The following is a 25,783-nucleotide window of genomic DNA, read 5'->3' on the forward strand; positions in this document are numbered from 1 at the left end:
ACCTGCACTGTAGATGGCGCTATTCATTCAGATGCGATCCGAAGCAGCCAAGCGAAGAAGCGACCGTTCGCTCCCTTCGTATTATCGCGAGATTTCCCGTCCCGACTCCGCTCGTGACCACGTCAAGCGAACACAGAAGTTAGAAATCATGGCGGAGCGCAGGAGACACAAGAAACGAATCCAGGTACAACATTTAACACAACAGTCGTGATCAGATCACTGATATTTCGTCTTTGTGTCTCATCAAGTCGTTATTAGAGTCAGCGTGTCGCTCGACGGTAACGCGACCCGTTATTTGTCCAGTAAACTCAGAATCTGGAGGTGGATTATTTATCAGCGCTTGCAGGCGCAGTTTTTGCGTCAGTAATGAAAAGCATCTTCTGTCATTAATATAATGATTTTGATATTTGGTCGATTCATCTTTTCTCAGTTCTTGTTCTGATGCTTTACTGAATAGAAAGTATCTGTTTGGTACAACAGCTGATCGAGTGTTAACATGTTAGCTCGACACACACACACGTATCTATTTGTGCCATATGTTTCGCATATTTCACCCAAATCCTCTCAAAGCAGTTCACCATCGCCAATAACTGTTCAACACGGAACGATTGCGTTTTGTGTGTTATTTTACGCATGCCAGCGCGGTATAAAGCCGATGCCATGTTGGCAGCCGGGAAATATCACCGTGACGTGTTTGTTGCGCATCACACACATTTGTTTAATATTCCTCATCATTAAAATGTCAGTGTGAGTGTTTGTTGATCTTTATGATGTGCTTAGATCATCATCACATCTCATCTGTGTTCCTCACATTCATCATTCGCACATTCACAGTCTCAGTTTGTGAACGGACACATTGTGTCAAATCTCGACTGGCTGATGGTGTTTTATAACTTGGCCTGTTGTCTTTGTATACAAGATTTGGTTCTCGGCTGACTTGTAATGTACACGTGTTTTTTGTTGTAGTCATTTCATGCTTTTGAGGAACAGCTGTTGGCTTATAGTGATGTTATGTAAGAATGATGGAGTGTTGAGCCATGATAAGAGAATTATGGGGCCTTCAGTGTGTTTTGCTCTTATGCAACAGGTTAAATTCCACTGTCCAGCTTGTTTTTAATAGTGTTCTCTGTTCTGTTTTTGTGTTTTATTAATAAGGTTTTAAAATGTATTGTTTATGCATGTAGTACTGTGCATCTAATGTCTGCTATAATACACTGCATGATGTTTAAAACCTGACATGAGTCACACGACCAAAGACAATAGAACCCGTAATCATTTTATACTTTGTCCACACTGGATGTGATGTGACATGACTAACTCATTAAGAAGAAGCTGTTTGTCGTGGCCTTCACATCTGGTGTAGGGTGTGAGCATCATACACTTGCTGTACATGGTTACAGGATCACACGCTAGCAGATTTTCACATTTAATCTCAACACAACAAACTGGCACACAAACGCACAATTCACGTGTGATGACAACAGTAGTGGTTGTTGTAGAGTATTAGTTGCTGACAGTAGTTATTGGGTACAGAATAAAAAAAACAGCCAAAGATTAACGTTTTGTATGAGCAATGTGGGTCTAAGATAATAAATCAAAACATTGTTCAAAAACATATCCAAAGAAATCTCAGGCCAACCCTCAGAACAACGACACCAAGCTCAGACAAATACCATCTTTATATGATCTCAATTAAATTGCCTTTCTCCATCTGAATCATGCAGAAGACGATTGGAACATATGACTGGAGTATTGTAGAATAAAACAGAACTATGTGCTAAAACATTTGGTTAGGAGTTTGGCTATGTCTGGTAGACATTCATTGGATAAATGAACAATGTCTCTATACAGACAGGCTTATTGACTAGTTTTGTTGTAACTTTTGGTTACATAGCACTATGAGCTATGATCTTTAGCTCGATAAAGGCGTCAATAAACATTGGATATGGACTACTGATTTTATTGTGAATTCTGTGCAAAAATTTTGGAAAAATCTGCAGAATTCTGTGGAACTGTTTTAATTGCGTTAACATTTGTAGAGAAATGTAAAAATACTACCTGTCCAGGTATTTAAACATTTAAACTATGCATTTAAACAGAGAGAGAGTGTGTGAGTGTGTAAGTGTGAGAGTTTGTGCGTCTGCAAAAGTGTGTGCATCTGCTAGTGTGTGCTGCAGTGTAGTGTAGAGAACAAGTTCTGACATTCAACAAATCCTGTTAAATTTTCTGATTTGTATTGTTCTTTATTTTTTATAAATTATTTATTGTCCTGGCAGCTCAGGTGGCAGTTTATTAAAAAAAAAGTCTATATATTTGGCAGATGTAAAGCATACATGTGTTTTGTTTTTTGTGTTAGTCAAGACTATTATTTTATTTTATTATCATTATAACAGCTCAGGGATGTTCAAGGAGCAACATGTTTGTGCACTTTCTGAAGATTTTAGTTCTGTTTTTGAATAAAGGGTTGGAAATTAATGCTTTTCTTGTTTTTGTTTTTCATCCGATTAATCGAAAAATAATCGACAAATTAATCGATTATTAAAATAATCGTTAATTGCAGCCCTAGTGAAAATTTAAATATTGAAAAAATTGCCAAAAATATTCAAATGAAGTCCTTAGCATAGCATAAGCATATTACTCATAAAAATAAAGTTTTTATATATTTACGGTTGGAAATATACAAAATATCTTCATGGAACATGATCTTTACTTGGTTAATATCCTAATGATTTTGTTGGTGATCATTATGTTAAGCTCCTCCTCATTTGTTAAAAAATGATGCAATATTTTAGGCCTTATTTTATTCACAAAAAGTGCCTTTAGTTGTGTCATCGAAACTTTTGTTAAGTCCTTCATCTCTCTCTGTTCAGGAGGTCAGTGAACCTACCAAGGAGGAGAAGGCGGTGGCCAAATACCTGCGTTTTAATTGCCTCACTAAATCCACCAACATGATGGGACATCGAGTGGATTACTTTGTCGGTCAGTGTTCTCATTTCTGCCTTACATTTCTCTTGTTTTCATGTGGTTTTAATAAAGGATTTGTTTGATAGATTTGTTTAGTTTTAAGTGTTTCACTCGGCTGACACTGAATTAAAGGATTGTTTTGTGTTCATCAGCCTCTAAAGCAGTGGACTGTCTGCTAGATTCAAAGTGGGCCAAAGCCAAGAAGGGAGAGGAGGCTTTGTTCACCACCAGGGAGTCTGTGGTGGACTACTGCAATAGGTGCATTAACACATCTATATATATATATACACATATTTTTATCAAATTATGTAGCATTCGTATTTTGTGTTTGTATCACTTGCCATCGTCGCATATTATCCCTTCTGAAAAAAAACAATGGAAACCATTGAAGAAGTTATAGTGGTTTAAATGGATTTGTATTGATTTTAATGGAAACTGTAATGCGTCCACTGGTATGTGATGGATTCTATTGGTTGGATGTTAAATCGCACTGGAATAATGCCCAAACACACTACAAAAAGGAATTTTGTTATGGTTTTAATGGAAAAGCCTAATGGTTCATAATGGTATTTTAATGGAAACATTACAATGGAAATATTAGAATTTCTGTAATGGGTTCTATTGGGGTTTTTTCCGCAGGGATATCAAGTAATATTACTTTTGCAATATTTGACACATATTTTCTGTATATAATATACATAGTAAAGATTTGGGGTCTTTCTGTGTTCTTTCCACATTTATCTAATCAAAACTATGAAAATAATACAAATGTAAAAAATCAAATCAGCCAAAACTATATTATATTTTAGCATCTGTATAATAGCCACTATTGATATATCATATAATGTTAGCACAATAATAATTCTGCACTTAAACATTTAAGCATACATCTTCAGATTAAATGCGAATTATTTTTACTCAATTCAATTACAAATTAAAGGAAATATTAGCTGTGGATATTTCAACATCACCCTGCTAAAACACAATAGAAACCATTACAGAAATTCTAATGGTTTGTTTTAGAATACCCTTACAACCCAATAGCTCTTTTCTATTAAAACCGTTACAAAATTCCTTTTTGCAGTGTTTTGAGCATTATTCCAATAGGATATAACTTCCTACTAATAGAATCCATCACACACCAGTAGACACCATTATATTTCCCATTAAAACCTTTACAACTTCTTTAGTTGCTTTCAGTTTTATGGAATTCGTCATGTTTCCACAGTAACTCTAAATGGGCAAACTACTCTACAGAACATGTTTTATTCTTCGTCAAAGAAGCGAAAACACAATGACATCTTGGCCTTTTGCCACTAAATTTCACTGGACCAGTGTCCTGGACCTATAATGAATAGTGATTTCTATTGGTTTTTTCAGTAGTGATAATACCCCACCAATACAATCCATCACATACAGTTGAATAATTTCTGTTTAACTAGTACAATTCCCATTATAACAATTACATTTTCTGTTGTGTTTTGGGCAGGATCTTAATTGTTTGTTTTTTCAGCAGTGCAGTAAATGAAAAACATATATCTGTACACCACTAATTTGAGCTCTCAATCGATTCACAGGCTCCTCAAGAAGCAGTTTTTCCACCGAGCCCTTAAAGTGATGAAGAAGAAACCCGAGAAAGACGTGAAGAAAGAGAAGGAAAAAGAGAAAGAAAAGGAAAAAGAGAAGGCGAAAAGTGACAGCGGCAAGGAAGAGGAGAAAAAGAGCAAAAAGGAGAAAGACAAAAAGAAAGACAGTGAAGTCACAGACGCAAAGAAAGACAAAACTGTACGTCAGGAACTTTGACGGAAAGCTAAACTTTGGTATAGTTAGTTTGTGTTTCATGGCTTGTTTCTGTTTGTGTAGGATGACAGTCCAGGATCTCCGAAGAAGAAAAAGGACGTGAAGAAGAAGTTCAAGCTGGAACCTCATGATGATCAGATGTTCTTAGATGGCAGTGAGGTCAGAATGAGACTTGAATGACGCTTGTAATGTTACTTGTGTTTTACATTTTTGTTAAGAGACATTGCTGTCTGTCTAATGCTTTGCCTTCCAAACAGGTTTACTTTTGGATTTACGATCCAGTCCACTTCAAAACCTTTGCAATGGGATTGATTCTGGGTAAGATGTGTGATCCTTCAGATCATTCAGTGCGTGTCTTCGCATGCTTTTGTCTCATGCAACGCCTTGTGTTTGTTTGTTTGTAGTCATTGCGGTCATTGCAGCCACTCTGTTCCCCCTGTGGCCGGCTGAGATGAGAGTTGGTGTTTATTACCTAAGCGTGGCCGCTGGGTGCTTCGTCGCCAGTATCCTTCTCCTGGCTGTCGGTACGAGGCGTTTTACTTTCAACTTGTGTCGTAAGACCTCTATTCCCACTTTAACGTTTGTGTTCATTCTCTCGTCTCAGCTCGCTGTATCTTATTCCTGATCATCTGGCTGGTGACCGGCGGCCGTCACCATTTCTGGTTCCTTCCAAACTTGACGGCGGACGTGGGCTTCATCGACTCCTTCCGGCCCCTCTACACGCACGAGTACAAGGGCCCGCGCTCCAAGAAACACAGCGGTGAAAACAAGGGAGGGGATTCCGGCAAAGCGCAGAAATCGGACAGCGAGGATAAATCGGACAGCGAGAAAAAAGACGGCGAGGAGGAAGAGGACGAAGACGCGAAGGAGGCGGGCGACGGGATTGAGGAGGCGGGCGGGGAGCGTCAGTCGGACACGGACAGTGACAGGAGAGAGGACGAAGGCTCGCAGCACAGCAACGGCAACGATTTCGAAATGATCACCAGAGAAGAGCTGGAACAGCACACGGAGGAGGACGAGGACGAGGAGGAGGAAGGCGAGACAAAACCCTTGACTGTCCAGACATAAACATTGGGCTTCATGCCGCTCCCATGCTCCATGTGGACCTGCTGACGTACTTCTGTCATGTTCAGAAGATGTTTCCCATTTCTATTCTGGCTGAGATCTTCCTCTGTGAACACAGACAGGCTAAACGGTTAAACGAGAGAGAAAAACGGCAAACGCTCTTTCGTTTCCCTGAATATGTGGATGCAACTGTGCGAGTCTCCCTGACCCTGTGTTTCCCTAAACAACTGGTTTACACCTTCATTTTTTTCTTTGTTAATTGTTATCGTCATCTAATGTCAACCATTTTTTTTTATACACGTTAGTAATGTTAATTGTCGAAGGATGAGGTGAGCTTTCACAAAACAGTCGTTTTGGATTTGTGTCGGCTTGTTGTTGACTGGTTGCGTTTGTGTTCATCTGTACCGTTAGTAAACATATATTGGATTATTTGGATGGACCAACATTTTGTCTACGTCATTTTAAGCAAATATCCGAATGGCACTTTTGAATGACCTTTAACACATTTCTATGAGATCTTGCGAGCCGTTTCTGTGTCACGCGTTTCTGTCAAGTTTTGTGACCCTGGTGACAAATAATTCTTGTTAAAGGACCCATAGCGAGATGATGATGTAATAAATTGGAGTATCTTTGACTGCTACTAGTGTTATAATATTCATAATAAGAATTTGCATTCAAAGGGGAAACCACATTCACATTTGTGCCAAATTATATATATATTCAAGATGTCACTACAGTTGAACTATATTAGCCAGAGTTGCTGTACATCTCGCATCTTTGCATCATAGGCTTTTCAGTCACATGTAATTCTGTTCAAACAATCTCACCCGAGCGTCTGTGGTCCAAAATGGCCTATTAGTAATTGTGTGTTCTAATAGAGCTGAGGTCCAATACTTTAATACATGTCCATAGGGATGCATACTGTTGGCTAGAGTGTTATTTTTCATTTGCTGTTTCGTTCACTCATACTGAGGATAATATTTAAGAGAGAAAAATGTATCATTTATATATGGATTCTATAAATCTATCAGCAATGTTCGTGCCAGCGGTTCATATGGTGTTACACATGAACTGAATAAAGGAGTAGTTCAATTTAAAATTGGCCTCCTTTCTCTTTCAATAGTCATTTTTATTCCTACTATGAAAAGTCAACGGGGGCAAATTTTGAAGTGAACTACTCCTTCAGGTTTATTATTTCAGTGTGTATTTTTGCAAATATTAAAACCACAAATAAATGCTTTCAGACGGTTTTATTACAGTCTATTGGATACATGATTAATGCATAGAGTTAGTGTACACGAGACTGCGACTATTCTGTCCATTAAAAATACAAAGAACCCGTGTTAAAGTATACAAACAACATCTCAAGGAGCCGCTTAAGTGAATGTCGCTCATCTCTCGAGGAATCTTAACATGTTGATCTTGTCAGTGATATCTGCAGATGGGCGGCAGTTAGTGTTTCTGTAGAAGTACCGTATATGTCCTAGATGTTCTTCATCTTTGACTTTGAAGACCTGTGTAGCCTGGGCATATAACTAGTAAGAAATATCTAGTTGATTTAGAAAACACATTCACTTTCTATGAAAATGTTTTTGGTTTCATTGTGTCTGGGGGTCAAATATGCTATAATGTACCTGATGTTCATTCTTTATTGGCAGAAAATGCGTCACAGTTTGTTATTGGGTGTTGCAGCTCAGTATCAGTCATGTACAAATGTCATTTTGAATCATATTTCTATAGACCCAATTATCTGCTCAAGGTGTCTTTATTAACTAATTCATTGTCCGTATTTGGATCAATAATGAGGACTTTGTCACAATAGCTGCAGTATAATTTAAATGTCTGTCTAAAAGTGTATCTGTATCCTTTCATTGCAATAAAAATCTAGAACAGGATGCTTTTGTTTGCAAACCAACTCTGTTTCAAGTACAAAATATTTTTCTTAATTTCTGTTTCAGGAAGAACACCGTTGACGAACACAAATAAGTTACAACATAAGTTTGAACGATAAATCTTAATACTGCGAGTTACTGTATTATAGGTACAAGTAAATCCTGAGAATATATCAATAGTTCCTAAATATTTGTGAAGAGATTTGAAGGGATACTCCACCCAAAAAGGAAAATTCGGTCCGTTCCAAACCTGTATACAGTTATTTGTTATGTTGAACAAAAAGAAAGATATTTGGAAGAATGCGAGTTCTGGGGCTCCATTGACTACCATAGTAGATTTTTTTATGCACTACATTCTTCAAAATTTCGTTTGTGTTCAACAGAACAAAAATGTATACAACAATTATTCCTGCTATGGTAGTCAATGGTGGCCAAGAACTGTTTGGTTACAAAAAAAAATCCAAATATTTTTGTGTTCATCAGAACAATGTGAAATACTTTACAATAACGGTGGTATTTATTAACATTAATAATGCATAAACAATGAACAATTTAGTTTTTCAGTATTTATTAATCCCTATTAATGTTTATGTTATCAGTGACAACGTTTGATTTTAATAATGTATTCGTAAATGCTGAAATGAACATGAACTAACATAAATAAATGCTGTATTAGTATTGTTAATTGTTGTTCATTTGAGCTAACGCTAAATAATAACTATTTATATATTATAACTAATTGTTAACAAATAGCACCTCATTGTAAAGTATTACCAAACAAAGAGAAAAGAATATACAGGTTTGGAACTACTTGATGGGGAGTACATGATGAAAAAAAATCATATTGGGGTGGAGTGTGCCTTTAAAACCCAAGATATCACTAGTTTAAAGATCCAAGGGATTCACATATTTATTTAAACATTACAAACAGAATGAATACGTGTCTACTTACATTAAAATGTAAAAACCTAAACAGATGTAGACATACCAGCACTTCTATATGTGATATGATGTTATCATTGTTAAATAAACAAAGCTGCAGTTGTGTAAATGTTGCAGTCTATTGGTCTTATGATAAAGCTATAGTGATTATAGATAGATATAGTGAAATGTAACCGAATGCTTTACAATGAACACTATCCACCACAAGGAGGCCCTGCTGCTCTTCTGCATCAGCCGTCTGTTCTTGCTGTAGGATAAGTTAAAGGGATAGTTCACCCAAAAATAAAAATCATGTCATCATTGACTCACATTTGAGATGTTTCAAATCTGTATAAACGTCTTTGTTCTGATAAACACAGAGAAAGATATTTGGAAGAATGCCAAACAGTTTTTGGGCCCCATTGATTACAATAGTAAGTAAAATTCCTTTTTTTTTTTAAACATGAAAGAAGATATTTTGAAGAATGTTGGACAGAAAACAGCTATGGGGCATTTTTCCTACTATGGTAGTCGATGTTGTTAAAGAACTGTTTTGTTACAAGCATTCGTCCAAATATCTTTCTCTGCGTTTAACCAACCAATGAAATTGATACAGGAACAACTAGACAGTGAGCAATTCATATTTGGGTAATTCATCTCTTTAAGCTCTTGATTTAAATCCAATAATTATTTTAATTCACTTAAGAGAAACCCACTAACACGCAGAAAAACTGTAGGATTTGAAAGTATCTGAAGCCGTTTATCAGCCTGGAGGTCGAAGTTTACTTTAAGTTCTACTTTCATATAAACTTATTTTCGACATCAATTCATCAGAAGTGCTCAGAACGGCATTTCCGGGACCTGCAGTTGCTTTCTACGACGAAGAGTTTCTCACGACAGCAACGCTACAATACATGCTCAGCATAATGTTACTGTCCTTTACATTGACAGAAGCCCTGAGCCGCCAGACAGACCACGTTTCACGTGACACGAAACATTTCCATGTTCACCTTCACAGAGCATAGACAGTCCCAGGTTTGACTTTATCCGGTCACAAAAAAAAATCATGACAAGCCTCCGAACTATACCAACGTGTGCTCCAACCACTTCACTCGACACTTCTGTGAGTCATAACGGACATGTGAAATGTTGTGGAATGTGTATTTTTGATAGGCCGACTGTGTATGGGTTTGTTTATGGCTCAGTTCTCGGTCTCTGAGGAATCGCTGATGTCTGTTAGGCGCGCTTGCTTCTTGCGGACGTTCCAGTGAAGGCACTCGGCCAGACTCTCGAACCAGTCATACACCAGGTCATGACAACAGATAGAAGGAAGTGGATAACAAGAGGTGGTGATCTTAATGCTGTGAGAGAGAAAAAATGAGAACTGTAAAAACAGCTGTGTTGCAATATCGGATTAAAGCAGATTTTGTAAATCGCACCTATCTCCGTGATGGATTTCTTGCCTCTTTCTGCCATCAAACGACACCCAGGCCGTGTTGCGAGCATCAGGAGACAGCGTTATCTGCAAAAAAACGAATTAGCGACAAAGGATGAGCAGATGCATTTAACACTTTTGTAAACCGTTAAACCTTCACAAGCTTAACCACACCGGCGTTTCCTCAACCGCTTGTTTGCCAAACATACTTGTTCAGTTATTGATTTGACAATTTCATTTCTGCTTTTCTCTCAAGGTACTTTTTGTTCTCACCATGAGCTCCACTCCAGCAGGCACCACGATGGGTCTAAAAGAGAGGGAATGGGGGCAGATGGGGGTGACCATGATGGCCGGGACGTTGGGGTGGATCATGGAAGCTCCCGCTGCGGCAGCGTAGGCCGTGCTGCCCGTGGGGGTGGAAACTATTACACCTGCACAGAAACACACCGCTGTTTTGCATTGATTTTCATGACAGATGGGTCTCTCGACAAAACCCAAACAACCCAGTTTTTACAGTCTCTTGCTTAAATGGATGCAGCAGGCAGACTCAAGATGTCTACTGGCGTGGACACTCATCTACTTACCATTAAAGTTTTTCTTTATAGATATCATTCTTGGTGCATTGCATTTAAGGCTAATATATTCTGACCTGAATCGGGTCTTAAAGTCTGATGTGAATCTCTTCAAGTCGTCTTTTCAACGAGCCACACAATACGAGATTCATGAGTTAAACACAAACAACGCAGAGCTTGTTATTCACTCCTATTAGTTAAAAATATGTTGGCTCAAAATCTTGCAACAGTCTTGCATTATTTGATTTTGCAAATTGTTTCAACATTAACCGCAGTGGAAATAGCTCTCTGGCACTCTGAGGTTAAGTTCCTTAAAACAGACCCAAGAATATTAGCAACAATGTCTGTACAAAGTTTTTCATCAAGTCGATTGCTGTGTGAGATTGTGCCACAATACACACTTAGATCATGTGTGCTCACCGTCTCCCTGTACAGATGTGATGAGACGTCCGTCCAGGTAAAGATCAACATTGGACAGGTAGGAGGAGGGTCCTCTGTCCACCACCACTTCGTTCAGCACCTACACATCACACCAAAACACATCAATGAATTAACCCATTAACTAGAGATGCTTTTTTTTGTTAAGTTAGATCAGTTTGGATCATGTTTCAAAAGAGTAAAGTTTACAAAACACATGCGGTAAGACAGTGGTTTTCAAACAGGGGGCCCCAAAAAGGATCAGGAAGGGGGGCCACAGATTTTGTGATATTTTATGAATTTATCATTCAGTTTATCCAATCAAGCATCAGAAAAATAAGCCCACCAACCAAAAGAATTCCTGTTCGACGCCTGTTCCAGCGTTGTATAACTGAATATGATTTTGGTTCAATTAAAATTCTATGTCTTTATTTGGGGGGGCCGCACCTTCCACAAAGGGGGCCTTACAACAAAAGAAGTTTGAGAACCACTCCAGTAAGGAACATCAGCTAGTTTATCACTGCATTAAATCATTTTCGTTGAACATGACGGCATCTATTGAACAATCAACAGGCCAACAGTATAAGAAAAGCAACAAAAAAAAATCAAATAAGACAAATTTAAGAGAACGTTAGATTATTCAACATACTTCGTGCATTTCATACAAAGAAATTGGTTTGTTGCATTGAACCTTATCATGCTATAGCTGCTATGGTTTTAAATGAATACATTGGTGTCTCTCTATCTTAACCGAAATCTGTGTATTCTGACCCAGAGTCAAATGATTTATTCAAAGCCTTTGACAAATACATTTTGTTAAAACTTAAAGCCACACGGGTCAAATATCCACCTCAGTCAATGACATAAAGCAACCGGCAAAACCGAGCAACCACAACTGTTGGTATGTCAATCACAATGTATCGCATTAAAAGAAACACTTTAACCAAAAAACTGTGTGACTCTTCCTCACGTGGAACACAAAAGAAGATATTTTGCAAAATGTCTCGGTGGTTTTGTCTCTATGGGGTTGTTGGGTACCAACATTCTTTGAAATATCTTCTTTTGAGTTCTTGCATAAGTCATACAGGTTTGAAATGACATGAGGATGTAAGAGTAAATGATGACAGAATTTTCATCTTTGGGTGAACTATCAGACACCTTGCTTGTAAAATTATAAGACTACTTCTGCCCACTCGAGACCAGTTCTGGAGGACCTTGTAACGTAACAATGCATGTAAATGAATCTTCAACCTTCTCCTCAACCTTTGTCAAATAATTGAAATTTTTTACTGTGGTGTGTCACCTGTAACTGTAGGGAGATCTTGCCTGCCTCATTGTTAATATGGTTATGAGGCGCCGTGCCATTCTCCTCATCTTCAGTTCTCTGAAACATGCCTTTCACCACCTTCACCTTCAGTCGACTGCGCAGGACGATGGCGGCATTGCCTGCAACAGTCAGACACTTTAACAAAGTACTCTTAAATAATACATCATAACTATATCAAAACTCTTGTCAAGGCCTTTCACATCACTCTACCTTCAAAGACTTTATCCACCTCAGTTTTAAAGGATTCAAACTTGAAGGGTGTGAGGAACCCTAAAGAGCCCAGATGGAAGGCCATGACTGGAGGAACGCTTCCCTTGAACAGCAAAAGCAAAACAATAACCATGTCAAACCACATTTGATTCATGATATCATCTCTAATGTTTCATGTTTGAATATTCAAAACGTCTCTGCATACACGGTGCGCCCCACAAAGACACCATTCTGTGGAAAGTAGCCGCGAATGAGAAGCAAATGAGATCAAATGCAAATACCTGGAAAAGGGAGGATGCGTAGAGAAGAGTTCCATCTCCACCCAAACAAATAATCAGATCTATGCACTCCGAGATGTCGTCATAACCTGGTCGAAATACAACACATGACTCATTTGCCTTATGCACACCACACTTTACTGGTTTAAAAGCTTTCCAGGATTATACGTATCGGAGTACACGTGGGTCTGTAGATAATGTTGAGCAGACTGAGGTGTCAGTACCTTCCCTGAACGTGCACAGCTGATTGCGAATGGATGAGAAGAGCTCATCCTCAATGAGAGCGGCATCGTCCACGACTTTCTTCTCCACATAAACCATCAGGTGTTTCTCCTGAAAACAAAAACAATCAGAGTTTTGCAAACGTGCTGATCGTTTTTACTACAGCTGCATGATACTACAGATAAATGTGATATGTGAATATTGCAAAGATGTAATAATGATAAAAACAGTTCCGGTTATGTATTGATTCACCATAAACCGGTTGGTAATTATAACATGTGACGATTCAAGCCGGCTGAGATGTTATTTGAATCGCGATACATGTGTTGACCAGCAGGGGCCGCTGTGTTAACTGACCACTTGGATATTGTGGATACACTGATATATGGGTCATTTGATGCAGCTAAAACCAATATTATGGTTTGCTTTAGATGTAATGCAACATGTATACACGATTTAAGGTTAATCGAGTATCCTTTCAGAGAGCTCCGCCTCTCTGAAACGTGCTGATATTTTAGAAAGCTCATCGCTCTGAAAAGCGAGGTGTGCTATGATTGGCCAGTTTACTAGTGTGTAGTGATTGGTCGAATACTGCACGGAAATGTAACGCCTCTTATACATCAGGTTCAAAAGCATATGTACTGGCAGATATGTCCACCTTACTTGCGTTATATTGGGGCGGTCTTAGTCAAGTCATGTAACGAACTGACGTAGATTCGCCGGGGTGTTGTTACATGAGGCGTTTCAAGCAGGTCTGCGTGAGCATTTGCTTCTAGATAAAATACATCTTTTGTTCCCACACTTACATTTTTGCAATTTTACGCGTCTAATACATGCATTGGGCAACTTATAACACACCAAAGACACAGAAAAACATGTATTTCCGACGAATCACCCCTTTAATATTTTAAAAATCCAAGAAAAGCACAAAGTCTTGGTTTGTTTATTTTAAAGAGACCTTTGTAATATTCAATTTTTATTTGATTTGGAATGTGTTTTAAAACTGCAGTTTGGTTCCGTTATTTGACATAAACAATATTTTAATTTTACAAAGAAATCATTTGAGGAATAGTAAAAAGGCATTTCTAATTTGTCTTAACTCATTTTGTAAAAATCAATCGTGTCGTGAGATCAGTATCATGAATCATGAGTTCCAGTGCTTGATTTTGATTGGTCAATATAATGTTTGTAAAATCATTCAAATATATATAAAAAGAATATAAAATGTATATATATATATATACTAAATATACAAAAGTATTAAAAACTATCAAATCATTTCAATGTCATTTTGCAATATTACATAAATTTCTATATATTATGCGACATTTGGGGTCCATCCTAGCACTTGATTCTAGCACGGAATAACACAAACAGACGTCTTATTTAATCCAAACAATGATGATAAAAGTGTAAAGCCATCTATTAACCTGTAAATAATCAACAAGCGTTTTTCCCTGTGCTTTAGTGTGGCCTACCTCTACAAGAAACCTGCAAAGCTCTTTGAATGGCTCCAGCAGGCCCTCGTCTCTGATCTTTCTGATGACCAGGACGTTGAGGGGGGGTTTGTTCCAGGTGAGCCGCTGGCTGGCCGGATCCTGAATGTGCCTGTAGGATAAAACGGCAGCGTGGGCAAACATTCTCTCTGCCGGCAATGCACTCCTCACAGACAACCCCCAACATGCCCTTTGCACCCTTTTACAGCTGTTTTGCAACATACAGTCATGGTTGTGCGTTTATTAGCACTGTAAATGTTGACGCTTTTAAGACAGTTGTTAGGAAATGCAATGTGTTGTTCAATATATGTGATTTCTAAACTTCTGGGGAAACAGAAAACAATTCCAGACAGACAGGAATATTATATGAACAAATTGACGAGATTGAATCTCATGAATTACCCACATTGACTAGATTAACACTTTTAGGTTGGTAACCACTCTGAAACTAAGCAAACTTTACTAAATATTAAGGATTTGGGTTAATTTGTACAACATGTTTTATTCATTTACCCGAAAGATCATGCCAGATTGTTGGTGTTGTTTCAACCTTTTTAAGTTTCTCAGAGTATTTCATTCAAACTGGAGTGCAATAAAAATTATCAAAATACATAATTCTACTAATAATTAATAATTCTACTTTTACTATGCAAAAACAATTCAGACAACTATTTCTGTACCTGACAAGCACATTTTTAAATAAAACAATAGATATCACAAAGAAAACCCCTAAACAGATGACCAAACCTTACATTACCATTTGCATGAGGTTTGTTGTCCTAAGGGGTGCAAAGCAGGCATTATTTTAAAGGGGTGCGTTAATTCCAGAAGGAAAAGTGCTGTAGTTTCTAACTGTCATATCAACCAACAAATATCACTCGGCCAATCACACTGCACACCACACTTCTTATCACTTCTGCGTCCAATCCTTGTTTGACTTGTAGCTTAAACATTACCAACAGATGCAGGTGACCTGCCCGAGGTACTTACATGACTGAGGTGGGATTGGGAAGTATGCAAGCTTTGGGTCCGAAGTGAGTGGCAGGGTGTGGTCCATGCAGAAAATGTCCTCGTCTGAAACAAAAAGGCACGTCAGATGTATATTCTTCAACACTATCAATAACAATCAGAATAGGAACTCTCAATGGCGTGCGGACGGTTTAGGGTACCTGCATCTATCCCATCTGTTAGTGGAATTCTCTGCGGTTTCATCCATAGACACCGAGGCTTCTGGTCCCTGCTGCTCTGGCAACCGATGTAGATCGCTAGGCCCCGACAGGTGGTCCGGACAGTCCGGCTTGCGTTGAGACCTCTTCACTTCCCTCCGTCTTCTCGCGGGCTTTCCCTGCTTCTCTTGCTGCCTGTGGGACCGGATGGTGGCGCTGCAATTCCCACCTTCCTCCACCTTTCTGGTGCGCAGCCTTTCCGCAAAACCTTCCATTCTTACTGAAAAACAATCATTTATTATTACGATATTTGTCATATGCTTTCATTCAGAGTGACTCGCAATGAATTGAATGTATACTTTATGTATATGTGTGCATTTAAACCCTTTAGGGAACTGACAAACTGCTCTAACAATAATATACAGATGAATTTAAATGAATTTTATCTGGAGGTAATGGGACAATTTTATATAGCCTTGATGCTAACATGTTACGTCACCAATTTACGATGTAAACACCGACATGTTTCACCAGCACAGCTATATGACCCTGACAAGTGTATATAAGACATATACATAAAGTGTTGAACGTTTTTATTTATTATAAATTTGATGGTATGTAGTCTTGATCTCTCATCTACTGTAAATTGCTTAATGTTACACCTGTACAACAAGACACTTGGAAGCTAGCGCATTTCGTCCTTATTTTCCTTCTCATGGGTGCAAAGCGATGGAAACATTAAACGTCATGTCACAAAACAGTGGAAACATTACATGTCGTGTCACAAAACAGCCTGACATTTGCACAGAGGACGCAACATTAAATGTAACCGCCGCTAGCTTAAATTAGCCGCGGTTAGCTAACCGAAAACTTTCCGTCTGCTTACCAAACTTCCTGTTTGCAGTCTTGTTTCACCACTGAACACAGCTCGTCGGATTTAACACACAGCACTGCGTTACCTAGTTGATAGCAACACTACTTCTGTGGAACACTTCCGGGAAGTTATGGGCTGTCACGTCGCGCCGTCAACCTCACGCGCCTGCGCAGAACGTCAAGTGAGTCAAACGAGCACGCCGGCTCATGTATTTCAGTGTGAACGCTTCCTGAAATAAAATGTTAAATTATATACAATATATACATCAAATCTCATTATAAGCGTGTCTAACATTATACATATATTATAATTTAAAAATTAAATAATTAATTTAAAACAATAACAACAACATCAATGATAGTAGTAGTAACACTGGAGTGATGAGTTAATGTTCTGCTCAAACCAGGAAGCTGACGTCATCAGTGAAGACTCAATACTTTTTCAGACGAGTTCATGTGTATTTATTTATTTTATTCGTTTTATCTTTGTTAACTGTGCGCGTATTATGTGTCCGGCCACATCTTGTTCATCTCATAAAGAGTGATTGATTACTGCTATGGGCAATAACATCATGATCATTTATCAGCTGTCTTCTGCTTAGTGCCTAAGCAATAAAATAAGCCTTATAGGAAAACAAACCTAAACAATGCCAATTTTTATTGGCTAATGGATTAACATTGTTAAAACCACATTGACCTTAATTTTACAGGCGTGCACTTGCACCATACTGGCCGAACAAAATACTGGTAACTACATACACTTAATATCAGTTAGGTATAGTTAGGGTTGGTGGAAATTACAGAGTTTCCGAATTAGTACATATATGTGCAACAGGACTGGAAGATAAAGTGTGAGGTTAAACTAGGTTAATTGCGGCGAAACCATAGTGGTTACTATTCGTAGAATGAACAAACAAATATTAATTACAAGAAACAAGAAATAATAAAAGGTCCCGCTCATTCTCTTTCACAACTCCTTCCTGGTGGAACATTCTTCATACCTCAGTCCGGTCAACCACATCTCTAACTTTGTATTAGCACTATTGTATTATTGCTCCTGTATGACATGTCGCTTATAGCTCACTGAACTCTTTGTAGTCGCTTTGGATAAAAGAGTCTGTTAAATGACTAAATGTAAACACCCTAATCTACATCACTTATCAAATGTAATAAGTCACAGAATAGGTTCCTTTTACAGTTTATTACTGTGCATTAAAATGTGACTTGAATGACTTTTACGATACTTTACTGTAACCGTATATGGATTTTAAGCGAATATCGGTTTGCCGGTAATTTACTTGATTTAATTTACATTTTGTTTTAAACATAAACTTACTTAGTTCTTATATTTTCTTTTATAAAAATATCTTAGGTCACTTTTCTTTTTATGTGAATGTATCGTTATTAAAAAGGTTTTAAATATACTAGGAAACAAGACAAAAAATTATTTTTTTTGCAGTGTTGATGTTCTAATGCTGTCATGTCTTAATCTGTTAACTGTTGGAGCCCTTTTTGAGCCTGCACAAGAAAATGCATGTTGAAACTAAAATGGCGGAAATAAAACAAACAGGGATGCTGTTAGGTTTATTGTTAAAAATAAAACCTTATGTTTTTTTTTTCAAACTTTATGCCGCCAGAGCCCGCTACCCAGTTGGTCCCATTCGACCTCCATAGGAGCACCTGGCCCAAATATTATTTTTTTCTCCAGGGCTCCAGGCCTCCCGAGTGGCCGCCACCCTACAGACCTCCCGAGCTGGACGTATCGTCCTGGAGGCCTCCCATCCCGCCAGGAATTTTGGGCCCCATGACAAAAATACAAATTGGGCCCCCTCTGCGCAGCTGTTGTCACCACATCTCTAGGACCTTCCCATCAAAAGCTTTACATAACTCTAATTAAAGGCTTACAACTGTCCTGCTTCTTGTAGTCTAATACTTGTACTAGCACAATATTAACTGCTGGTGATTTGTACATGCAGTGTGAGCATCGTCTTTGTGTGGTCAATTCCTATGTCACTTTGGAAGGGTTCAAATAGACGAGCTCACCATGGAATACTGGGAGACGGGTTTATTCAAATGAGTCAAAGACAAAATAAGGAACGAGCAAAAACAGGAATGCAAAAACCGGTAATTCCAGAAACAGGTAAGTATTCATGAGAAGACAAGTAAAAACACAAAGCTAACAACAGTCCTCGAAGGTAGTCGACTTGAAAAGAAAAATGGAAATAAACATTCATTTTCAGTTAAATTACAATTCAGCCGAATAAATCTTTTCACTGTCAGCGTACCAACTTCTATGATAAAAAAGTACTGCTCATGTTAGTTTTACAATTTCGTTTTACACGTTTACTATGAAAACGTTCTTTTGAATAGCTTTATTGTGGCCGAGCAGTCACCTGTATCATTCTTTACCTGAGGGAAACTGACCGAGCAGGTGTTTCTGTTTTTCACTCTTTGAACTTTACAGACTTGTTTGGTTAGTCAAAGGGGGGATAAAGAGATGCATGCACACCTGTGAATGAATGCCGTTTAATCCTTCTATGACGGCTCTGCACTCCTCCTCTTTTGCATTGAATCCAGAGAACAATGATATCGTAGTTCTGGAGGACTTAAAAACTGAACAGATGACCGATGAGAAGAAAAATTCTGTCATCATTTACTCACCCTGTTGTCATTTCAAACCTGAATGACTTTCTTTCGTCCGCAGGACACAAAAGAAGATAATTTGAAGAATTGCCGAATTTCTTCAGAATGTCTTCTTTTGTGTTTTGCAGAAGAAAGAAAGTCATAAAGGTTGGAAATCACATGAAGGTGAGTAGCCTAAATGAAGACAGAATTTTCATTTTTGGGTGAACTGTCCCTTTAAAACATTTCACATATTTTATTTACATTTATGCATTTGGCAGACGCTTATATCCAAAGCGACTCACATTGCATCATAACTACACATTAGTTTCAAAGTATTTCTTTCTCCTGTATTTTTCCAGGATCAGAAAGAAGTAACACACTGTATATACTTTTCTAGCCTCCTTATTATTTCTGGGGCTGGCCTTTACTTTTCAGTATGGGTGTGTCTAACTGAGAGCACTGTGAACCTTTGCCACTGCTTGTCATGTCCTGTTTGTCCAAACCATACCTTGCATGTGTTGCCATCGAGCTCTTGGGTAATGCCTCATAATGGATACATTTTTCCCTTCGCTCCTGCTTTCCCTCTGGTTGAAGTGTTTCATCAACTGGGTGGTTGTGACAGTACAGCGAGACCACCTGATCCGCTCTTTCTCCGGATTCTTCTGCATTTCTTTGGCACTGCTTGATAGTTTCTTCAGTCTAACGATCACAATCGTCTACTACCTGGAGGATTTGAACATCTCAGGCTGGCGTCTCACCAGGTACCACGCTTGCCTCCTGCCCCAGATCGCCTGTTTGGTCTGCGCCGTTCTCCACTGGCCAGTGTTCCTCCTCGGGGTGCTGGATCATTTCTGGACTCTTTCACCAATCGCATCGCACGTGTCCCGGGTGCAAAAGCTGGCGTACGCTACAGCAGCGTGTCTCCTTTGGATTCTTGCCACCTGTTATGTGTTCTGGCTTCCTGATGTTGTTTTACTACCAGGAGACGTTAGGAACCAATGCGATCTGTTCAGCAGCTCTCAAAGTGTTCAGGTACTCTGTGTTTTAGTGATGACTGTCGCCTGGGTGATTCTGTACTCGTTCACTCCGTGTGTGAAACCGAGAGGACAGGAGTTTCAACATGCTACTCGGGGAACTCAACAGAGCTGTTTCCTTGTCTCGAGACAGATTATGTTCACGTTTCTCAACACGTGGGCAATTTATATCATTCTGATGCTTGTCTTGCTCTTGCTACAGATGGAGCTGAATGCATACCTAGAAATGAATAGCGTCTGGTTGTGTTTTCTCAACAGCTTCTCAGTCGCAATGGCTCTGTGCGGCCGCTCATTTGTATTCGATTCCAGAAACATCGAAAGCGTAACGGATGGTTTTTGTTCCTGGTCCTTCACTTTTATGTACAGAACTGAAAATGTAGACAAAGGTCCCATTCAAGCACTTGACGGGAAGAAAATTGACTCTCAAGATGGAGAGAAACTACACATTTTTCTAAACTGATTTTTTGAAGACTGGTTTATTTTTCGTTCTTTTTATTTTTGTGTTAAAGCCTTTAATGTATTTGTGCACCACTCGGTTCATTCATCTGCTCGGTATATTTGTTTTTTTATTATAATGTATTACACACATTTATAAATGTATTGATGATATATTTTGGTGTAAGGATTCTGTTAAAGTAAAATGACATCAGTTTTCACATGTAAATCATGGCTTTGTGCTCCTACATGCGAGCGTTGTTTCTCTCTAGCCAAATAAACTGAACCCATTAAGGTTACCTGAAATGGAAAATCAAACCGCAATAGGGAAGAGTGTTTTACATCAGAAAATATTACCTCTTTATTCAACGACATGACACTGCCCATACTTACATTTATCAAACGCCAAATACAGCTTTAAAGTTTTTGGTAACACTTTGCAATAAGGTTCCCTTTATAAAGCATTTGTATAGTGCATTAATGATTTTTCAACACTTCATATTATTTAATTTAATTTAATTTAAGTCTACTTTTAAGGGATGCTTCACTGTTAAAAAATGCTTGTGATATTAACAGTGAAATTCTGTAGGTTTCATTGATAAAACTGTTGTTGGAAATCGTTTGTAAAAAACACGGAAAAACACAGTAAAATTTCTGTAAAATTAACAGTGAAAGTCCATAATTTTTTCAAGGAGCTTTTTCCACAAACACTATAACCACCTTCACTTACAGACACCACTTTACCTTATTTCTGTTGTATGTCTACAAAAGTTTGAATTGAGAATTAGCATAAATTTACATGCTGATGGTTTTTGACGAGTCACCATTATGGTAATGAGTGTTTGCTTCAGTTGGGATCTTGACCCTTAGCTTTGTATGTTAAGACTTTCAATAGTTTTTATAACCGACAGAAACAGGTGGAGAAAAGCTAAGCAAAATTGATGTCATCTCAAATTTTGTTGGGAGCGTCATTGCCTTTTTAAGAGTTTTGGCACTGATCCAGAGTGGTATTGTCATCCTCATTTATAAAATTGTATGAAATTAAATGATGTTCTTAAAGTTTTCAGCAAAATATAATTTACATGAGAGATGGACAGACATCAAGAATGAACCTGTTCATCTCAACAATGGTGACAACCAAAATACCTCTTAAGAGAAACTGATTCTTGATGTTTGAGTAAAAAAATATATGCAGACCTTTTAACTGTTTAAAAACTCTTCATATGGATTCTTGCAGGAAATGTGGATCTCCAATATAGGATCATTCAGACTGTTGTACCAAAAACTCAATTAGATAATAACATCAGAAAAAATGTTTGAAAAAGTATCTTTTTGCATTTTCTTTTGATATTATTTGCTACAAAGACTGTCATGACAAATGCTGTTTAGCAAAAGAAGGATGAAAGAGCCCAACTAAAGCAAACACTGATCACAATAATGGTGACTTTAAACATCAATAAATAGTCAAGTCATGGATGTTATGATGCAGAACCCGTGAAGCAGATGTTGTGATGGTCTTCAGTATATCTTTAAAATGCAAATGATTTAAGATCACAAATACTTTAGATTTTTAAGAAACAATAAAACAGCAATAAAATTGATTAAAAATGTGAGTGTATATATAATAAGAATAAGAGCAAAATAAAAATAAATTAGAAATAGAAGTGCAGTTGATGTAAACCAGCACAGTGCTCAGGTTGTGAATGCACAGCTAAACAAGTGTGTTTTTAATCTGGATTTAAAAGTAGCTTCTGTTGGTAAATGTCTGATGTCTTCTGGAATAAGATTCCAGCTACGAGTGGCGTAATGACTAAACGCTGACTTGCCCTGTTTTGAGTGAACCCTTGTTATCTCTAACTGACTTGATCCTAATGATCTGAGAAATCTGATTGGTTTATATTCAATGAGCATATCTGTGATGTATTTAGGTCCTAAACCATTAAGTGATTTACAGACAATTAATAATACTTTGAAGTTGATTCTAAAAGTAACTGGTAACCAGTGTAAGGACCTGAGGATTGGAGTGATATGCTCAGATTTTTTGGTTCTGGTCAGAATCCTGGCAGCAGCGTTCTGTATGAGCTGCAGCTGTCTGATGGTCTTTTTGGGAAGACCTGTAAGGAGTCCATTACAGTAATCCACCCTGCAGGTGATGAAAGCATGGACTAGTTTCTCTAAATCTTTGCTTGAGACAAAACATCTGATTCTGGCTATGTTTCTGAGATGGTAGTACGCTGATTTGCTTATTGCTTTGACATGACTGCTGAAACTAAGGTCAGACTCTTAAATGACCCCAAGATTTTTTACCTTGCTTTGTGTCTTTAGACCTCTTAAGTCAAGGTTTGCGTTTACCTTGTTAGTTTCATCCTTGTTACCAAAAACAATGACTTCAGTTTTGTTATTATTTAACAGAAGGAAGTTTTGACGCATCCAGCTGTTAATCTCATCAATGCACTGGCAAAGAGAGTCAATAGGCCTGTAGTCATTGGGTGAGAGGGCTAGATAGATCTGAGTGTCATCTGCATCTTGGTACTTTTTGATTATTTGGCCAAGTGGGATCATATACAAATTGAAGAGGAGCGGAGCAAGAATTGAGCCCTGTGGAACACCACAAGTCATGGGTGTCCAGTCAGATTTATGGTTCCCTATGTTCACATAGTAACCTCTCCCTTTAAGGTATGACCCAAACCATTTAAGTACCAACCCAGAAAGCCCTACCCAGTTTTCCAGCCTATGTAGGAGAATGGTGTGATCTACCGTGTCAAAAGCAGCGCTGAGATCTAGTAGAACCAGAACTGATATTTTGCCTGAATCAGAATTCAATCGAATATCATTAATTATCTTTATGAGCACTGTCTCTGTGCTATGATGCTGATGGAAACCAGACGGATAATTGTCCAGGTAGCCATTTGAGTTCAAGAATTTGGTCAACTGATTGAAGACAAGCTTTTCTATGATCTTGCCTATAAAAGGAAGATTTGATATTGGTCTGTAGTTAGACAGTAAGGTCTTGTCTAGATTGCCCTTTTTTAGAAGAGGTTTGACAACTGCACTTTTTAGGGACTCTGGGAAAGTTCCTGAGAGCAGTGAGGTATTAACTATTTTTAGGAGATTTGCTTCCAAACAGTTAAAAAGTTAAAATTCAAATAAAGTAACTCATTTCTGATGTACTGACGTCAGACTGACCTGACTGCCGCATGGAGCTTTGCTGATTTCCATTCTGATATTACTGATCCTTTGAAGGAAAAATGTTGCAAATTCATTGCATTTGTCATCAGACAGAATTTCCCTCGGAACTTGACTCGGGGGATTTGTTAGTCTCTCTACAGTTGCAAAAAGGGTGCGAGTGTTATTTACTTTGCAGTTTATAATGTTGGAGAAAAAATTCTGTCTAGCTTTGCCTAAGTCAACATTGAAGGCATGCAGTCTGTCTTTATAGATGTTATAGTGAACTTCAAGTTTGGTTTTTCGCAACATACGCTCAGCTTTTCTGCATGTTCTTTCATGCTTTGTACTTCTGGTGTGTTTCTCCAGGGTGCTTTACGCCTGCCAGTTATCGCCTTGACCTTTACTGGAGCAATGGCATCAATAGCATTTTTAACTTCTGCATTGTACCTACAGCTGCCGGTATTTTTCCATAAAATATACAGAATTTTTCTTTTATTTTTTCTTTTGTGACATTTAATGTTTTATGGGTCACCACTATGCTGGAGAGTGAACTCTGTGTTTAAGTCAAGGTCAGGCAAGGAAGTATTGATGTTATGCTGCATGTTACTTTGTTTAAAAGTGACTTTGATGGTTTTTAATGATGAATTCCAAAGAAATAAAATAAGTAAATGTAATGTTTTCACTTTTATGCGTTAGGTTCATGTTTCAATTTTATATAACGAAATGCTTTTAATATAAAAAGCTTGAATGTATTCAGTTCATACACACCTTAACGTTTTTGCCCTGAAGTTTTAAACTCCAAAGTTGTTTACGTGCTTTTCCCGTAATTTTCACGTAATTTTACTGGCAACCACAGCCGCTGGTATGAATCAAACCTACTTCACCTAACAAATCATTTTATCTGAGATGTTTTTATTCCCAATTATAAACTGCCACCACCATAAACATTAAACCATTGAACAACCTTTGCCTTGAAACCTTAAAGATGGTTGATAATAAAATAATCTTACCGTGGGAGTTCAAAGTTAGATAAGAGTTCATGATGGATTTGAGATGAACAAAATCAAACTCAATCCTCAAGTGGATGCCTGTGATAACACATGACACCTTCTCTGCAATAAGTCACAGTGACCATAAAAGGTAAAACAATCCAGGTTACATTTAAGACTGTTACAATTCAAAAGTCATTTACAAATGCGTTTTAATGGGGTAAATAAAAAGGGATTCTAACGAAAAAGCTCCCAAATAGTGAGCCATTTTTAACATGTTATAAATGATTAATAAATTCATTATTTATCTGAAAAATAGGCTGTCTGACTGGAGAACGTATGTTATGTTGGTTCAGTCACACTTCAGTATAAGAGGCAATTCTGGCTTTTTCTTATTATTTTTTATTTCATAAATGGTTCACATGAATCCTCTACATTAAGGCACACTTTCAAGGTTTGCATTATATTTTTTTTCAAGTTTGGTTGTGAATCCTTCACAGGCATCCACGTTTCTTTAAAGTGCACTTTCATGGACTGTCAAATCTTCTATATATATGATTCACATCAGAGATGTAGCCTTGTGAGCATTTTGTTTCTACAATAAATAATAAATAATTATTTTCTTGTTTTGATCAAATGTTGGAAGTAATTGAATCATTAATAAAACACCGTACACAAACAAGTTCACAACAACCTAGTGTTAGAAAGTGATCAAAAGTTTGATGAATTTCTCCTGCTAAGCAAGAAAAAACTGCTTTGGATAAGCATCATGATCTGAAGGCATTCTGGAGGACGCCGTAAGACGTTCAGAATTAGATCTGGTGAAAAGTGACAAAAAATAGGAAATATAAAATAATAAGAAAAACCAACATAACACCCTACAGTCTCCCGTCT

At 37.9% G+C, this 25,783-nt stretch overlaps 3 protein-coding genes across 4 annotated transcripts; 2 read left to right on the top strand and 1 right to left on the bottom strand.

Annotated features, from left to right (window-relative positions):
* Positions 1 to 86: 86 nt before the first annotated feature.
* On the top strand, positions 87 to 7,724 carry sec62 (SEC62 homolog, preprotein translocation factor). The gene is made up of 8 exons (XM_056743926.1): positions 87 to 184; positions 2,871 to 2,979; positions 3,117 to 3,222; positions 4,542 to 4,749; positions 4,828 to 4,923; positions 5,022 to 5,082; positions 5,169 to 5,288; positions 5,369 to 7,724. Exons 1-8 carry the CDS (start codon positions 149 to 151, stop codon positions 5,830 to 5,832), a joined length of 1,200 nt encoding a protein of 399 aa, XP_056599904.1. The 5' UTR covers positions 87 to 148; the 3' UTR covers positions 5,833 to 7,724.
* Positions 7,725 to 9,118: 1,394 nt separating this feature from the next.
* On the bottom strand, positions 9,119 to 16,786 carry nadkb (NAD kinase b). 2 transcript variants are annotated; one of them, XM_056743910.1, is made up of 12 exons: positions 16,652 to 16,786; positions 15,769 to 16,045; positions 15,590 to 15,673; positions 14,582 to 14,711; positions 13,106 to 13,214; positions 12,885 to 12,970; positions 12,604 to 12,706; positions 12,370 to 12,512; positions 11,070 to 11,169; positions 10,351 to 10,508; positions 10,082 to 10,164; positions 9,119 to 10,003 (listed from the first exon to the last, which is right to left on the bottom strand). In XM_056743910.1, exons 2-12 carry the CDS (start codon positions 16,038 to 16,040, stop codon positions 9,844 to 9,846), a joined length of 1,428 nt encoding a protein of 475 aa, XP_056599888.1. In that variant the 5' UTR covers positions 16,041 to 16,045; positions 16,652 to 16,786; the 3' UTR covers positions 9,119 to 9,843. The 2 variants fall into 2 exon arrangements, with proteins under 2 accessions (XP_056599888.1, XP_056599887.1); XM_056743909.1 differs by having other exon boundaries at positions 15,769 to 16,041; positions 16,652 to 16,765.
* Positions 16,787 to 19,750: 2,964 nt separating this feature from the next.
* On the top strand, positions 19,751 to 21,398 carry gpr160 (G protein-coupled receptor 160). The gene has a single exon (XM_056743994.1). The coding sequence runs from the start codon at positions 19,813 to 19,815 to the stop codon at positions 20,755 to 20,757; it is 945 nt and encodes a 314-aa protein (XP_056599972.1). The 5' UTR covers positions 19,751 to 19,812; the 3' UTR covers positions 20,758 to 21,398.
* The last annotated feature ends 4,385 nt before the right edge of the window (positions 21,399 to 25,783 follow it).

The sequence above is a fragment of the Triplophysa dalaica genome, chromosome 3 (assembly GCF_015846415.1).
Source record: "Triplophysa dalaica isolate WHDGS20190420 chromosome 3, ASM1584641v1, whole genome shotgun sequence".
NCBI lineage: Eukaryota > Metazoa > Chordata > Actinopteri > Cypriniformes > Nemacheilidae > Triplophysa > Triplophysa dalaica.